Source organism: Carcharhinus amblyrhynchos, chromosome 18, assembly GCF_965287045.1.
Source record: "Carcharhinus amblyrhynchos chromosome 18, sCarAmb.v2.hapA, whole genome shotgun sequence".
NCBI lineage: Eukaryota > Metazoa > Chordata > Chondrichthyes > Carcharhiniformes > Carcharhinidae > Carcharhinus > Carcharhinus amblyrhynchos.
Window position 1 is genome coordinate 8327125 of NC_137341.1, and position 18553 is coordinate 8345677.

General features: G+C 44.4%; 1 protein-coding gene across 3 annotated transcripts in view; it reads right to left on the reverse strand.

Annotated features, from left to right (window-relative positions):
• ttyh3a (tweety family member 3a) overlaps nucleotides 1-11335 on the reverse strand; it is a 168545-nt gene extending 157210 nt beyond the window's left edge. The window contains exon 1 of one of the 3 annotated variants that reach the window (XM_080206308.1): nucleotides 10877-11335. In XM_080206308.1, the coding sequence (XP_080062434.1) occupies nucleotides 10877-11002 (126 nt within the window). In that variant the 5' untranslated portion in view covers nucleotides 11003-11335. The remainder of the gene's footprint in view (nucleotides 1-10876) is intronic. The other 2 variants (XM_080206310.1, XM_080206309.1) reach the window with 2 other exon arrangements.
• Nucleotides 11336-18553: the final 7218 nt, after the last annotated feature.

Consider the following 18553-nt stretch of genomic DNA (forward strand, 5'->3'; position numbering starts at 1 on the left):
GCTTGAGTCTGTGATGCACTCTCATGGTGATCAAACGAAGTGCTACCAAGACATTCTGAAGGCTTTACTTAACGATTTGGACATTGACTTCAAGTCCTGGTAGAAGGTTACGTAGATGATTGGTATGACGAGATAAGAGAACAGGAATGATATACAGAATCTGGTGAACTGGTGCAATGACAATAAACTCTCCCTTAATGACAACAAAACGAAGGAGATCGTCATCGACTTCAGGAAGCGTAGTGGAGAACACGCCGCTGTCTACATCAACGGGGATGAAGTAGAAATGGTTAAGAGTTTCAAGTTTTTAGATGGCCAGATCACCAACAACTTGTCCTGGTGCCCCCATGCCAACACTATAGTTAAGAAAGCTCACCAACGCTTCTACTTTCTCAGGAGACTAAGGAAATTTGGCATGTCACCTACAATTTTCACCAACTTTTACAGGCGTACCATAGAAAACATTCTTTCTGGTCGTATCACAGCTTGGTATGGCTCCTGCTCTGCCCAATGATAAGAAACTGCAAAAGGTTGTGAATGTAGCCCAAGCCAGCCTCCCATCCATCAACTGTCTACACTTCTTGCTGCCTTGGCAAAGCAGCCGGTATAATTGAGGACTCCACACAACCCGGGCATTCTCTCTCTTCCAGCTTCTTCCCTCGGGAAAAAGATACAAAAGTCTGACGTCACATACCAATCAAGAACAGCTTCTTCCCTGCTGCCGTCAGACTTTTGAATGGACCTACCCTGCATTAAGTTGATCTTTCTCTGCGCCCTAGCTATAACTGTAATACTACATTCTGCACTCTCGCCTTTCCTTCTCTATGAACAGCATGCTTTGTCCATATAGTGTGCAACAAACAATACTTTTCACTGTATCCAATACACGCGACAATAATAAATCAAATCAAAGATCACCAGCACTACTAGATAGAAAACAGTGAAACTTCCTTTGAAAGCAAGTGCCCAGAGATGGAGAAAAAACATATGCAGAGTGAATCCCAAGCCAGCAATTTGTCCGAAACCCAACTATCTGTGGTATCCTACCTATCCTATTTGCAGAAAAACCTTCCGAGCACAGATCAGACTCAGCTGTCATGTCACACCGGAGTTCGACCCAGATGATGAACAGTCATTTCGAAGGACAAAAAGTCAGCAAAGGGTAGTGAAACTAATTTTTTGTGAATTTTATACTCATCCACGTGAAGAACGTTAAGACTATTTCAGGCATCAGTACCAACTATCATTGGCATAATTACCTATGCCACACCTATTTCTGTGCCAATGGGTTCAGGTTTCACTTGGCCAGCACACTGCTTACTCCAGCAAGAAAAGCAAAGTACTTCTGCATTTGTAAATATGAATATACCACGAACTGAATTATTTTATTTATACACCCTGAGAATAAAAATCAGAGAATGACAGAGTACAGAAGAAAGCTATTCATTTCATTGTGCATACGTCAGCCTTTAGGTAGAGCCATCAGTCTTACTCCCCTGCTCCTTCCTCGTCGCCCTGTAATCTCTCTTCCTCCCAATCCCCTCTTGAATATTACTGAATCTGCTTCCAACACCTTTCAGATGATTTGGAACGCACTATGTCCAAGGAAACACAAGAACGAACAGGTACTGGCATTAGCAGAATAAAAGGGCTGTAAAGAAAACAAAGGATATATTATTTAAGGCAACAAATCTCTCAAATAATATCTTGGATTTGTTCATCGAGGAGGGTTTGTGCTCCAGTTTTATTGTTTGTTCATTGTCTGTGAACAAAGCATTAAGTATTGTTGGGGAAAAATGACAGCTTGCCGAAAATATTCAGTTTCTCGCAGCCACTGTTTGCAGCCCAACGAACGACGGAAGCAGAAAAAGCACATTACCATAAAGCCTGCCAGTCGGTTCCATACCCAAGTGGCACCATGCCTGGCTACTACCCCAGCCATAATCCCAAGGTCCAACTGTTCTTTACAGTTATCAGTCACTTGATGCCTGCCATCCATCTCTCTCTCTCTCTTCCGCAACCGGACTTCTACTCAAGTAACTATGGTCCTCTCCTCACACTCACTCTTTCTTCTGGGGACTAAGTGGTCTCCAAAGCCTCTTATGACCGCAAGAGCCTGAAGCAAGCTGCATACTACATCCACCTACGACCAGACTTCCATTCTCTGGCCAAAAAGGAACACAATGGATGATGGACCAGAAATGTGCTGTATATGTATTTACCAGCTTCTGGTGAAACTTGGAGGAGAGATTTTTAAAAAGTATCACTTAAGGAGATAATTAACCGTTAGTTCTTTTTAATTGCATACCTCAGTATTACAAGTTGTTCACTGGTTAGAAGAAAATAACCACTGAAAAAAATAGCTAAGATGACAAAATCACAAATGTCCACAACATACTGAAACATTACCTGATCTTCCCACTTGATAGCAAAACACCAGAAAGACTTTGACACACTACTGTGAGCTTTTAGTGTGCATTATGGAGAACCAAAACGTATCTTTATAAAATCAGAACTACAAAACCAAAAATCCGTGTTGAGAATCCTCCCCATCCTGTTTGAGGCACTCAAAATGATGCTGCCTAAAAATTAAATTGATGTATCTTCCCAGAGCAAGTGTAGTACCTCAGATTTAATTCAAACAGCGGCGTGGATATGAACACTATCGTCAATTCTGATATCTCCCGTACAGATATTTTATACGTCAGCGCTTAAACACAGAACACTGCAGATGCTGGAATGAAACATACACATACTGAAAACACAAGCAGCTTCGCAGAAAGGGAAACAGAGTTAATGATTCAGGTGATGTTTTAGCTGTGAACAAGAGGTCAACCTGAAACAATGTTTTCATTTTATCATGGAAGTTATTGGTGTTACAAGGCTTTGCACCAACTTGTACACATTATTGAGAATAATCAACTTAAGTATTGACATTTTATTTTCCAATATGAGCCAGGACCTCAACAACATTGCACTTGCTCATTCTTATTTAAACTATCAAGTATTATCATGCTCTTTATGCTCAAATCTGACCCAAATGCATTACGGAAGAGCGATGCAAAACCCAAATGGGACTGAAGTTTATAAAATACCGTACAGTTTAAATTTTAATAAAGTTCATGCAGCTATTTTCAGATGTGCCGCAGCTTAACAACCTTAGTCAATTGAGTGCTCTTTTATCCCTGCTCCTAGTGCTGCCATCATATATTTACAGCCATTTTCTTTAATAACATCAAGGATGGCTCTGTTCATAGCTGAATTCCTGGAAGTAATTTGTATTTGTCAGGCTGCAGAAGACAAGCTGCCAGCACAGATATTTATTTTAATATTTCAAAGTTATGATGGGGTTTGGGGCTGGGGGGGGACCGGGAGAGTATAAACGAGAGGAAAGGGAGGCTATTTACTCCCAGTTCTGATTGTCAAAAATCTATAACAGGCCCAGCCAACGGTCATTTTATTTCATTCAATATAAACTGTTAAATAAAAGAACATTCACTGCCCATTTTTTTCCTCTCCTGGCAACAAGCTTGACTCCCTTGGTTTCTCCTTTCATTATCTGCCCATTTTCTTTTGAATTCTGCAAGCAGGCAAAAATTCCCTAACTCCTGGAATAGAGACTGAGGATGAAATTACATTTGGCTTTTTGCTTCCTTAGTTTATAATCCCATTGCTAGCACCTACTGAGCGATTTTAATTTCTAGAATTAAATTTATATTGGAAGGGCAAAGTTAGGTTTTTAATACATAAAATGAGAAAAATTGGGAAAATTCATTTATTGTTCTACAGTATTCAATATTTATATTCCAACACAAAGGTAGCATCAATGCAAGGTTTCTGGTACAATACTAACTAGCTTGAAATGCGTTTGAAAATATTAGTGCAACTGTTCAGTACAAGAGTGAGTACACTGATCAACCTCTTCATTTATAATCAGAGCCAACATTATAGGGAGAAAAACCTACAAATTCTAATGCATATAGTTTAAGATCCTTGGTTTTCAGGCAGAATGAGGAGATAGCCCACTGTTAAAATTTCTCCAATGCATGTACAGGAACAGAATGCTTTCTCCGTGAAACAATACCACAAAGCATTGACTTGCTTGTGACTAGAAACTAATGTTAGTTCCTTGCTTGAGTTTGGTCACAAATTATACACATTTTTGACAAAGAAAGAATTTAATTTACAGCGCTTTAAGACAAAGAGAAAATAAATCATTGGCACTGGACCACTCACACCCTTTTCCCCAGCTAAGGGTAGGTGCCATTAGATGCCCTGCTAGTCAAGTCGAGCCGTACATTAGATTTGTTACATGGAATAAAAATCCTCCTGGTAATTTTATTGCACCAGACTTTGCATAAATGCTATGTTTGTGTTGAAATATAAATACTAGTACTATGCATACATTTGCCCAACTTCTTTAAATGGAAAATGGAAAATGTCACTTTGCCCCTCCCAGATAATTTAATTCTAAAAATTCAAGTTCCAGAGCTAAATTACCTGTCACAACTGGTGAACAAATACCATCTTGGACCTGCTTTAAAATGGTGCTTGAGGCTGACATTCCTGCCCAACTGCATCAACATGATAATAAGTTAGCATTAAGAACACTCCAGGACTCATCCTTAAGAAATTCAAACTTAATTATTTACAGGAAGAAAAATATACATTGGAATCAATTCCAGTATGTAGAACTCTTCTCACAGTCCTCTCACTTCATCCCAGCTCTGCTGTAGTCATTCTACCAGATGCCCTCTGGTCATGCTGCAAATAAACTGGAAAACACAAGTGTTGTCTCTGTAGTAAAGTACTGGAGAAGTCACTGAGCGTTTGAGAATTAAATTTGCATCATCACATTTATTACATTTTGTAATCAATGCTCTTCCACTCTGAACGAAAGTACAATTTTAAGCATTTCAATCAGTTTCCAAATCTTGCGGGTCATGCTCCCATGAAGAATTCTGTTGATGTAACGCCTCTGCAAGTCAAGACAAATTCTGCAGATAGACACCGAAACATACACAAAACTGAATGAACAAAACTGTGGACATTTGGAACAAAGACAAAAACGTAACTAAAGCTTGCTACCAAAATAACATTGCAACTAACGGCCCGCATTATTGTTTGTGCACAACATCAACCAGACAGTTAAATACCCAAAAGTTACTGTCCAAGTTGCTACACTTCATCAATTTCATCAAAATGTCTACCTCACTGATACACAATGTCATGACGCTGCTTTATTTGCATGGCAGATACTAACTAAACACGACAGATATACTTAAGGCTGTAATTAGTAGAACAAGTCCCCCTTTAATGACATGATAATTGTTAATAAACTGACAAATTAATTACAAGAGCAGTATCTCATTCCTTCAGATTTTGAACGTTAAAAATATTTAAAAGGTCAAATTTTAAATTTTCTTACATTTCCCTTGTTTTCCTTTCTCTCGCTCTCCCTATTAATCATCCTTCCTCTTCACTTATGTTTTCTGTACCTAATTTGATACTGGATTCACCCCTTCTAATTTACCCTTCATCTCAATCCTTCAGCTGTTTATCTCCTAATCCTCAATTCCCAATGGTTAATAAGGAACCTTGTTGGCTTGCCTGTTCACTCAAATCCCAGATGCTGTTTCCCTGGCTGCACAATTACCTCAGAATTTCAGCAACTTTGCAGGATAACCTATGTCGAGCTGAAGGATGCAGTGGTGTCTAATTAATGGCGGATGCCATTAGCTGCCCTGTTGCGGCCAAGTCTAGCTCTGTACATCAGATTTGCTACATAAGGAATGACATGGAAATAACAAAACTCCCAAGTGTCTGTATTATTCTATCGATGGTGCTAAGTTCTTTTCAACGTTAAAGATATTGCATTGTAAGACAGACAGCAGTATTTTTCCAAATAGTCCACTTTATTCCATGATTGGCCAATTTCGTCAGCCTGTCTGCAAAGTTTTTTGCAAGCGCAGTGGCACAATGGTTAGCACTACTGCCTCTCAGCACCAGGGATTCAATTCTTGGCTTGGGTCACTGTCTATGTGGAATGGTGGTGGTGGTGGTGGTGGCGGTGGTGGTGGGGGGGCAGGCCGGCCAACTAGTCTCCTCTGCACTGTAAGGATTATTCTATGACTTCAAGCACATACTTTCACCATTATTCCATTCAGTCGCTGAAAATTCAGAGAATATGAGAAACAGACAGAGAAAATATACAAAAGAAAGAACATTCTGTTAGGTGTTAAATTTTAAGTGTAAACTCAAAATGCGAAGGGATGTGAAGACTGGAAGTGGATGTGAAACTGTTTTGAGAGTGAAGAGACCTCTGGTCTCTCATCAGCAGTACTGCAAAAGTCATATGAGATGAGTGAGACTGCAGCGAGGGAAGAGAGACAATACAGGGATTGAACAGGTTGCTTAATGAGCAAGAGATGGGGATCATCATAGAAGCAAGGACATAAGCACGGAGTAACAATGGTAATGGGGAGAGAAGCTGGGAGGGGGTGAGGGTATATCAGGAGAAAGCACGTGATTGGGGCTGGGAACCACCAAGGACCACAATTCCCCAGAAATACCGCCTGGTCCAAGCCAGATAGTCGCGGCTCCCTTCCCCATAAAACCAGTGGCTCCCTCCCATCTCCAACCACTGTAAAAGATCAGCAAAAAGTTAAGGGAAGAAGAGATAGAAGCAGAAGACACGACAGACAGAAACAACACCACAGAAAGTAGAGACAGTTAAAAATAATTTCACCCATACCGTACCCGCCACTCTCACTTAAAATTACATTTTACTGTTGGTTTAACACATTGCTGACAAGATTGTAACTTCAGTTGGAGGGAGGGAAAGAAGATTCAGCTGTGCACATTCTGGGACTGGTGCAGAAATTAGAATTTGCAACTCTGCACTTCACAAAAAGAGCAGAGGATTCTGCTTTTAGAATACAGAATCCCAAAAGCAAACCTCAACAAGCCACGAGCACAGCTACAGAAATCAGAAAGTTAAGATTGTGCAAACCACTCGGGCTACCTTTCAAACCAGCGTTCTCCACCAAACCGAACCAAATCAACCTCTTACCAAAAACTTGCCTCTTTACAGATGCTGACTCTGCTCTGCATTTGTGGGTTTTTTTATTCCAAATGTTCAGCCTGTGAAGTCTTGTTTCTTTTACCATTTAACTAAATATATGAAAACCTTCCTCTCCCTATCTTGCACCTACACTGTGCACGTATAATACAATCCCAACCACAAAACTTAAGTTCCCACCTTGAGCCTCTGTGGCTTTATGAGAAAGAAGATTTAAACAATTATGCTCTCTTGGGGCGTAAAAATAATTTAACCATGGACAAAACTAAATTAGGTACTGTAGTAGATCCTAGAACTATGATTAGAAAGGATCTTCACTGTAAAATCAGAATGAGGGGGCAGTAGGTACACCTTCTCCTCTGTAAATCAATCAAAATTTACCAACGTTCAAGAATAAACCACCTTGTCGTTCACCATATTAAATATAATAAGCCCGTGAGCAATAGCTAACAGATTTGAAGAAATATCCCACTTGACAAAGTGCAAATTGTACGATCTTCTCTAAAATACGGCTATATTCACTCATCACGAAAATCACAATAATTCACTGCATTGGAGAATTATCTCTTGCCTGATATTAAATATTTTATGATTCCCCACCAATTAAATTCTATATTAAAATCAATATACAAGATGGCAGCAATTCTCTTAAATAAATCTTCTTACAGCCAATGTTTTTTCTAATCCCTAACTTCCTTGACTGCTATTGCTATGCACCATTCGAGTAGAAACCATTGCATGCAGACTGCAGCAACACAACACAGTCAAACACTGCGGAGAACATGGCAGAGTGTGGAACTGCTCCTACTTCAGGTGGGCAATAAGCATTTAACATCAGCACCATTGCCAATACAGTAGCCAGGTTTTTCCAGAATGAAACTAAATCAGGATCCAATCCTAATATTTATTTTGGTCAGCAGGATCTTCCCTCACTTGCACTTTGCTAAATATTGGTTTACCAATACCTGACACATGCAACCCACTACCTGAAACATCCTTGTTCCATGCCCACACATCAAGCATAAAATTCACTGTGGTATGGCAATGAATTGCAATATTGGCTCAAATGTGACTTTTCTGGCCAAAGACATCTTCACTAATTTGTATTTCTAAATCCATAACTCAGATAGAAGGTAAAGGGAACTCACTATAAAAACATGACTTGTACTTGCAAATGTAAGTGGGACGCAGCTTTTAAAACGGCTTCAATATAGTATTTATAGACAAAGTATTTTAATTAAGATACAATTATTCTCTATTCCGTCAAGCACTCACTAGACAGCGCTTGCACCCTTCATTGTGTTGCACAGGTGAAGTGTTAATTTTTCACTTAATACAGGGTGGAAAAATATTTCCACAATGATCACATCACAGTTCTAACGCTGAAGCCCGGTCAGGGTACATACACACTGATTTAACCACAGTAATTGCAACAACAAAACAGATAAGCAGTAGTTTTATGTGCTTTTGTAAAGCAAATCATTGCACAAGCAAACACAGCAATATACCCACGTCTGAGACGTGCACGATAAGCAGCAAATTTTTCCATTTTGAGTGCTGAAAATAGTCACAGGGGCTTTAGAAAAGCAAACATTTTACATGTCCACCATTTCACACAGATACACCCAGGGGGAGGGGGGGTTGTTTTCTTCCACCTGGATTTCAGTAACATGCAATTGTGGGCATGAGAATTTTTTTTTAAAACAGTATGCCCACTTGAATTGAATAAACCTCCAACACTACAATCACAGACTCGGTTCTTTCAATCTAGATTTTATGCCTGGAAAAAGCTATTTAACCCACAAGGTTCAAGGATTGGCAGTGGGAGTAAATTTCAAGGCAAATCAACACAAGTTGGAGACTGGAGGGATAAATCTTGATGGACAGAACTACTTTTTGCCCCTCGAGTTTTTATGTTTGACCAGCACCATCACGTTAAAATTGATTGTTTTCAACATGCATCGGTAAATGGTAGGGAAAATGAAACCATACAAGTACATCTGTCCACCAAAGTTTGTCACTGCTCTCACGTATTGACAATTAAATAAATATTGCAGCTACCGAAGTTCATTATGCAGTAGAGAAAAAAAAGTTCCATCAAATTAGGTCTAACTTTATATAAAAAACAGCCAAAATAATGGAATTTTTAAACATTACTGAATAGCCCTTTCACAGTTAAATTCACAATTAGAGAGTGTTGTACACATTTTGGTCATCCATTTCTGATCCTACAATCAAATTGGAATCCTGCACTATCTGCCTCAGAGCTGTACATTCCCTCAGCCCAGTGACAGGGAATCCACCCATCACACACCCTTTCACTTTGAAATTTCTCCTCTTAAATCACTTGCCAGCTCCAAAAAAAAAGAAACGTCTATGTGAAACCCCCTCCCCTCCATCCAGTCCTACAACTCCTTCCCTCTTCCTTCTGGGGAGAGGAAAAAAATGTTTCATCTGTTTGCAGGGGAGAAACAGCGCAAATTGAGGAGGGGGTTTAAGAGAGATCTCAAAGACACAATAAGTGTCATGCTGTCACGTTGGACAATTTTTGTACCCTTCACAGTCTGGTACAGATAAAGTGTTAATTTTTCACTTAATACTGGGTTGAAGAACATTTTATCACATCACTATTCTAATGCTGAAGTCCTGTCAGGGTGTATACTGATTTAACTACCCACCCACCAGCATTTTCAGGAGTTAGCGGGGAAGGAAACCGGAGTTGGAGTAATTATCTACAGAAAACTGCTTCTCAAGTGGTGTAACCTCAAGTACGTATTTTTAACACGATAAACAAAGATTTGCACTTGACTGCCACCGGTGTAACCTCAAGTACACATTTTTAACACGATTAAATAAAAGATTTCCAGTAATAATAAAGGGGAGGGAGGAAAGGGGGGCAGGCAGAGAGGAGAATTGGAAAAACAGAAGAGATTTGTGGAAGTAGGAATGTGATTATTGATAGTGAGAGTGGAAAGTCGGTGGGGGGAAGGAAGATGAAGAGAAGGAACGTTGCCTGGGGTCATCTCCAGCCAGACAATGAGGAAATATTTCCCAAGCCCTGCCTTATCGCCTGGATAAATGGATTGGAAAAAACAGAAGGGGTTGATGGAAACAGAAATGTGATTCTTGGTGGTGAGAGTGAACTTTGCCTGCGGTTGTCTCCAGCCAGACAATGAGGGGATATTAAAGCCTTACCCACTGGTACTGGGCTTGGGAAAACAGACGGGGTCTGTGGAAGCAGGAATGTGATTACTAATGGTGAGTGGAAACTGGGGAGAGAGGGGGAAAAGTTTGGGGTCCTGTGCTGCCAGACTACGAGGGGATATTTCCTAAGCCCTCCCTTATCTCTTGGCATTGGATTGGGAAAATAAAAAGAGGGGGTTTGTGGAAGCAGGAATGTGCTTATTGATGGTGAATGAAAAGTGAGGAAAGGGGAAGAAGGGAACTTTGCCTGGGATTGTCTCCAGCCAGACAAGGAGGGGATATTAAAGCCTTATCTCTCAGTATTGGAAAAGCAGAAGGGGTTTGTGGAAGCAGGAAAGTGATTACTGATGGTGAGTGAAAAGTGAGAAAGGGAGTGGGGGAGAAGGGAACTTTGCCTGGGGTTGTCTCCAGCCAGACAATGAGGGGATATTAAAGCCTTATCTCTCGGTATTGGATGGGGAAAAACAGAAGGGGTTTGTGGAAGCAGAAATGTGATTATTGATAGTGGGAAAGGGGAGGGGGAGGGGAGGGGAAGTTTGGGGTTGTGTGCAGCCAGACAACGAGGGGATATTTCCCCCAGCCCTGCCTTACCTCCTGGTACTGCCTGTCCTCGGGCTGGAACTCGCTCTTCACCGTCTCCAGCTGGATGTTGATGTGCGGGAGCCGGTGCAGGAGGTTCACCCACCAGGGGGGCGAGTAATTCACCGCCGCCGCCATCGGGGGCCCCCCCGCGAGGCTGGCCAGCAGCCGGCTCTTGAGGCTGAGGAAAGGAGGAGGAGGTGGGGGGCGGCTGCTTCACTCCATCGCGCCCCCTCCTCACACCCCGCTCCCTGGCTGAGGAGAGCCGCCCTCTTTCTCCCACTCCCTCCCTGGGTGCCGCGGCCCGGGGGATCGCTCTGTGTCTCTCTGTCTCTCCCCCTCAGTCAGATCCCGGTTCCTGGGGAGAGGGGGGGAGATGTCCCGAACCTTCTCCGCTCGAAGCGGCCTGCAGCACCGACAATAAATAAATAAAAAGCGGGGGGGGGAAACAAGCCGCAGCTCAGCCGCTCTCCTCCCGCTGCCACCACTCTCCTCTCGTGGACTCGGCGCCCGTCGCCTGTTTTCCCCTCCCCCCACCAAGCCGGAGACCCACCCACCCACACCCGTCAATCACCGAACCACGCCCCCCCGGACCGCCTATCAATCACTGAACCCCGCCCCCCCCCGGACCGCCTATCAATCACTGACCACCGCCCCCCCCCGGACCGCCTATCAATCACTGAACCCCGCCCCCCCCCGGACCGCCTATCAATCACTGAACCCCGCCCCCCCCGGGCCGCCTATCAATCACTGAACCCCGCCCCCCAGGACTGCTTGTCAATCACTGAACCCCACCACGCCAGGCCCCCTGTCAATCACTGAGCCCCCCCCCCGAACCTCCTGTCAATCACTGAACCCCGCCCCCCCCGGACCGCCTATCAATCACTGAACCCCGCCCCCCCCGGACTGCTTGTCAATCACTGAACCCCGCCCCCAGACCGCCTGTCAATCACTGAACCCCACCACGCCAGGCCCCCTGTCAATCACTGAACCCCACCCCCAGACCGCCTGTCAATCACTGAGCCCCGCCCCACCCATGCCGCCTGTCAATCACTGAACCCCGCCTCCAGACCGTCTGTCAATCACTGAACCCCCACCGCCCCAGACCCGCCTGTCAATCACTGAACCCCGCCCACAGACCACCTGTCAATTCGATTCAACCCCGCCCCCAGACCGCCTGTCAATCATTGAGCCACGCCCCTCCAGACCCCCTGTCAATCACTGAACCCCAGCTCCAGACCACCTGTCAATCAGATTCCACCTCAGAAAAGATACTGGTTGTTGGAAAGCCCACAGTACAGGCTCGATGGACCAAATGGTCTCCTCCTACATTGTAGAGATGCTATAGCCCCAATGTGGTGCGGCACGGTGGCACAGTGGTTAGCATTGCTACCTCACAGCGCCAGCGACCCAGGTCCCGGCTTGGGTCACTGTCTGTATGGAGTCTGCACATTCTCCCAGTGTCTGCGTGGGTTTCCTCTGGGTGCTTTAGTTTCCTCCCACAGTCCAAAAAATGTGCTGGTTAGGTGCATTGGGTACGATAAATGCGTGGCCTGATGGGGCTAGTCGGTGGGGGTGGTGGGTGGGCTTTGGTACAGTACTGGTCAGAAAATCGGCACATACTTTTGTATATTTTTCCCCAACAGAAGAAGGTGGAAGAGAGCATGTCTGGGCTGTGTGGCGTCCTTAATTATGCTGGCTGCTTTTCCAAGGCAACAGGAAGTGTAGACAGAGTCAATGGATGGGAGGCTGGTTTACATGATGAACTGGACTACCTTCACAACCCTTTGTTGTTTCTTGCGGCCTTGGACAGAGCACAAACTATACCAAGCTGTGATAGATCCAGAAAGAATACTTTCTATGGTGCATCCGTAAAAGGTGGTGAGAATCTTGGTGGATATGCAGAATTTTCTAACTCTTCTGAGAAAGGAGGAGTTGGTGGGCTTTCTTAACTATAGTGTCGTGCTCCACCGGCAGGGCAGACCCAGCATGTGGTGGTACAGTGGGAGAGTGTTGTCCTGGATGTTCTTAAGATGGACTCTGGAACCTGTGAAGTCCCATGGCACCAGGTCAAACACAGGCAAGGAAGTCTCTTGTTACTTGCCCCCCTTAGCTGGTGAATCAGTATGCCTTCATGTTGAACACTACTTGGAGGAAGTGTTGAGGATGGCAAGGGCACAGAATGTACTCTGGGTGGAGGACTTTAATGTCCATCACGTAGAGTCACTCTCTCATACCACGACTGGCCATGCTGGCCTAGTCTTAAAGGGCATAGCAGCTCGTCTGAGTCTGTGGCAGTTGGTGAGGAAACTAACAAGAGGGCAAAACATACTTGACCTCATCCTCAACAACCTGCCTGCTGTGACGCATCTGTCCGTGACAGTGATAGTAGGAGTGACCACCGCACTGTCTAAGTGAAGCAACACCAGACATACCTGAAAATGAGGTGTCAACTTGGTGGAGCCACAACACAGGACTATTTGCCTGCAAAACAGCATATGTAGCAACAGATCAGATCTAAGCTCTGCGGTCCTGGTCACACCCAGTCATGAATGGTGGTGGACAATTAAACAACTAACTAAGGAGTGTCCAGCTTATCAGTGCAAAAGACAAGATTGAAGCATTTCCAGTTCTCTTCAGCCAAAAGAGCCGAGTGAATGATTTATCTGGCTTCTTTCTGATAGTCACAGCATCAGAGATGCTACTCTTTAGTCAATTTGATTTACTCCACATGATTTCAAGAAATGACTGAAGACACTGGATATTACAAAGGCTATGGACCCTGCCAACATTCCGACAATCACAATGAAGACTTGTGCTCCAGAAATTGCTGCGCTCCTAGCCAGTACAGCTACAATGCTGGCATCGAACCAGCAATGTGGAAAATTGCCCAGGTATGTCCTCTACACAAAAATCAGAACTCATGCAACCTGGTCATTTACTGCCCCCATCTTGATCATCAGTAAAGTGACGGAAGGGATAATGAACAGTGCTATCAAAAGCGCTTACTCAGCTCACTGACTCTCAGTTTGGGTTCTACGAGGGCCACTCAACTCCTGACCTCTTGCAGCCTTGGTTCAAACATGGACTTAAGAGCTGAATGCCAGAGGTGTGGTGAGAGTCACTGCCCGGGACATCAAGGCAGCATTCAAGAGAGTGTGCATCAAAGAGCCCGAGCAAAGCTGGAGTAAATGGGGAAAATCTTCCACTGGTTGGAGTCATACTCGGCACAAAGGAAGATGGTTATGGTGGTTGGAAGTCAATCACCTCAGTCTCAGGACATCACTGCAGGAGTTTCTCAGGGTAGTATCTGAAGTCCAACCATCTTCAGCTGCTTCATCAGTGACCTTCCCCCATCATGTGGTCAGAAGTGGGGGCGTTTGCTGACGATTGCACAATTTTCGGCACCACTCACGATTCCTCACATACTGAAGCAGTTCATATCTATACACAGATGGCATGAACAACGTTCAGGCTTGGGCTGACAAGTGGCAAATTGCATCCACATAAGTGCTGGGCAATGTCCATGTCCAAAAGGAGAACATTTAACCATCTCCCCTAGGCATTCAATGTCTTATCATCGCTGAGTTGCCCCAGTATCAACATCCATTGACCAGAAATTGAACTGGACTAGCCATATAAATTCTGTGACTACATTAAGAAGCTGTGAATTTTGCAGTGAATAACTCATCTCCTGACTCCCCAAAGCCTGTCAACCATCTACAAGTCTCAGTAAGTCAGGAGTGTGTTGGAATACCCTACACTTGCTTAGTTGTGTGTAGCTCCAATAACACCCAAGGAGCTCAATGCCATCTAGGACAAAGCAGTCTACTTGACTGGCACTCTATCCATCACCTTCCACATTCACTTTGTCCATCACCAATGTACAGTGATAGCCGTATGTACCATCCATTCTTCAAGATGCGCTACACCAACTCACCAAGACTCCTTCAACAATATCTTCCAAGAGAAACACGGATCTGTGGTCGATGATGGCACTTCCTCAGAACACTGTTGAATTCATCTTTAATTCATTGTCATTTCTCTTGCAGGAATGCCCACATGAAGAAGTTCTTATTGAAACATTTCAACTTCAACTCATCAGATGACTATTACAGCTCCAGTGTCCAGATTACATAAGAACATAAGAACATAAGAAATAGGAGCAGGAGTAGGCCATCCAGCCCTTCGAGCCTGCCCCGCCATTCAATAAGATCATGGCTGATCTGTCGTGGCTCAGTTCCACTTTCCCGCCCTCTCCCCATAACCCTTAATCCCCTCTCTTATCAAGAACCCATCAACCCGGTTCTTAAAAATATTTAGCGAGGCAGCCTCCACCACTTCAACGGGCAGAGAATTCCAGAGATTCACCACCCTTTGAGTGAAGAAGTTCCTCCTCAACTCCATTCTAAACCGCCTCCCCTTTATCTTGAGGCTGTGCCCCCTAGTCCTACTGTCTTTTTTGAGCGAGAAGAGTCTCTCCACCTCTATCCTATCCATCCCATTCATCATCTTATACGTCTCAATGAGATCTCCCCTCATTCTTCTAAACTCTAACAAGTACAAGCCTAATCTATTCAGCCTCTCCTCATAGCTCAACCCCCTCAACTCTGGTATCAGCCGAGTAAACCTCCTCTGCACTCCCTCCAAGGCCAAAATATCTTTGCGCAGGTGCGGCGCCCAAAACTGCACACAGTACTCCAGCTGCAGCCTCACCAATGACCTATACAGCTGCAGCAAGACCTCCCTACTTTTATATTCAATCCCCCTCGCTATGAAGGCCAGCATCCCATTCGCCTTCCTGACCACCTGCTGCACCTGCAAGCTGGGTTTTTGCGACTCATGCACAAGGACCCCGAGGTCCCTCTGCACCGTCGCCTGCTGCAGTTTTTCGCCACGTAAGTAATAGTCCTTCCTACCATTCTTCCTACCAAAGTGGACCACCTCACACTTGCCAACATTAAATTCCATTTGCCATTTCCTGGCCCATTCGCCCAGCCTATCTAGATCCTTCTGCAGACTCTCCACACCCTGCGCACAATTTGCCTTTCCCCCAATCTTGGTGTCATCAGCAAATTTCGACACCCTACACTCGGTTCCCTCCTCCAGATCATCTATATAAATGGTAAATAGCTGAGGCCCCAGCACCGACCCCTGGGGCACCCCACTAGTCACCAACCGCCAATCCGAATAGCACCCATTGACCCCCACTCTCTGCCTCCTATTTGACAACCAATCCTCTATCCACGCTAACACCCTACCCCCAACTCCATGTCCCCTGACCTTCTGCAATAACCTCTTGTGAGGTACCTTGTCAAACGCCTTCTGAAAATCCAGAAAGACCACATCCACCGGCTCTCCTCTATCCACTGCCCTAGACACATCCTCACAGGCAATCAACTAGGTCAGAATCTGCTACAAGCAAAATACTGAGGATGCTGAAATCTGAAACAGAAACAGAAAATGCTGCAAGATCTCAACAGGTGTGACAGCCTCTGTGGAGAGAGAACAGATGTGGAAATGCCAGCATTGGACGAGGGTAAACACAGTAAGAAGTTTCACAACACCAGGTTAAAGTCCAACAGGTTTATTTGGCAGCAAAGGGCACCTTTTGCTTTTGCTACCAAATAAACCTGGACTTTAACCTGGTGTTGTGAGACTTCTTACTGAGAGAACAGAGCCAACATTTCAAGTCTGGATGACTCTGTCAGAGCATGAGTTGGTTTGCAATCTGCATCTCTCATTATGAGCATAATTCTTGCTGCCAAGTGGCACAATGGCTGGCACTGCTGCCTCATAGCGCCAGGGACTTGGGTTCAAATCCAACCTTGGGTCACTGTCACTGCACTTTCTCCCAGTGTCTGTGTGAGTTTCCTCCGGTTTCCTCCCATAGTCCAAAGATGTGCAGGTTAGGTGGATTGAGCATGCTAAATTGCCCCTCAGTGTCAAGGGGATTAGCAGGGTAAATATGTGGGGTTACGGGACAGGGCCTGGGTGGAATTGTTGTTGTTGCAGGCTCGATGGGCTGAATGGCCTCCTTCTGCACTGTGGGGATTCTCTGGTGACATCTTCCCAATGTTGATCCTTTTTGTCTTTCTCCCAACTGGATACATTCATAAAATTTTCTGATCGCGTATCTTTTGGGAGCAGCAATTGCGAATGAACCGTGGAGCACAGCTGCTCAAACAGAAGGATTCACACAGAGGGTGACCATTTTGTGGTTAGACAGAGCCACACAATAGACGGCAACAGGGATCTTTTTTCAAAGAAGTAACCTAACGGGATCAATCTGAATATGAAAACAGAGAATGTCAAAAACACTCAGCAGGTTTGGCAGCATCTGTGGAGGGTTAACACTCCAGGTCAGTGAGCCTTCATCAGAACTGGAAAAGGTCACACACAGATCAAAGCAGATTACCTTGATTTTGATTTGATTTGATTTATTATTGTGACATGTATTAACATACAGTAAAAAGTATTGTTTCTTGCATGCTGTGCAGACAAAGCATACCGTTCCTAGAGAAAGAAACGAGAGAGTGCAGAATGCAGTGTTACAGTCATAGCTAGGGTGTAGAGAAAGATCAACTGAACGCTAGGTAAGTCCATTCAAAACTCTGACAGCAGCAGGGAAGAAGCCGTTCTTGAGTCAGTTTGTACATGACCTCAGACTTTTGTATCTTTTTCCCAAAGGAAGAAGGTGGAAGAGAGAATGTCTGGGGTGCGTAGGGGTCCTTAATTATGCTGGCTGCTCTGCCTAGGCAGCGGGAAGTGTAGACGGAGTCAATGGGTTGGAGGCTAGTTTGCGTGATGGATTGGACTACGTTCACAATCTTTTTAGTTCCTTTGGCAGAGCAGGAGTCATACCAAATTTTGATATGACCGCGGAGGCTGAAACAAAAACAGAAAATGCTGGAACGACTCAGCAGGTCTGGCACACTCTGTGGATTAATCTGTGGAGAGAGAAACAGAGTTAACATTTCTGGTGCACATGATGAACTTCCTCTCTCAACAAATGTAGCATGTGCAGAGAGAGAAACAGAATTAAATTTTACCACCCCGTCCGTCATGGGAATCAGAGCGGGCGATGGGCGGCGGCGAACCTTATGAAGGTCCATTGACCTTAGGTGGGATTTTACTGTTTCAGGACAAGCAAAGCCATAAAATTCCACCCAATGTTTCTGATCCACATGACAAACTTCCTCTCTCAACAATTGCGGTATCTGTGGAGAGGGGAAATTCCGATGAAGTCATACAGACCAGAAGTGTCAATGCAGCAGAAATATTGGTATGGGTTGTTGCATCATCAGGACAGATGTGATGGAGTCAGAGAAATGGGAAAATGGAATGATGTCCTTGCAGGAAGCAGTGTGTGAAGAACTGCACTTGAGATAACAGTGGGTGTCAGTGGGCTTAAACTAAATATTAACTATCCCCTGAAACAGAACCAGTAAAGCTGATGAAGGGAATGGAAGAACTAGAGATGGACCATATGAAGGGAGGGAAGTGATGGATGTTGGGATTTTCCAGTTCAGATTGAGAGCAGGGAACAACATCAATATACTGGAGAAAATAGTGAGGGAGGGGACCTGAGTATGGGTGACATGGTTCAATTCCTAGCTTGGGTCATTGTCTGTGTGGAGTTTGCACATACTCCCTGTGTCAGCATGGGTTCCCTCCAGGTGCTCTGGC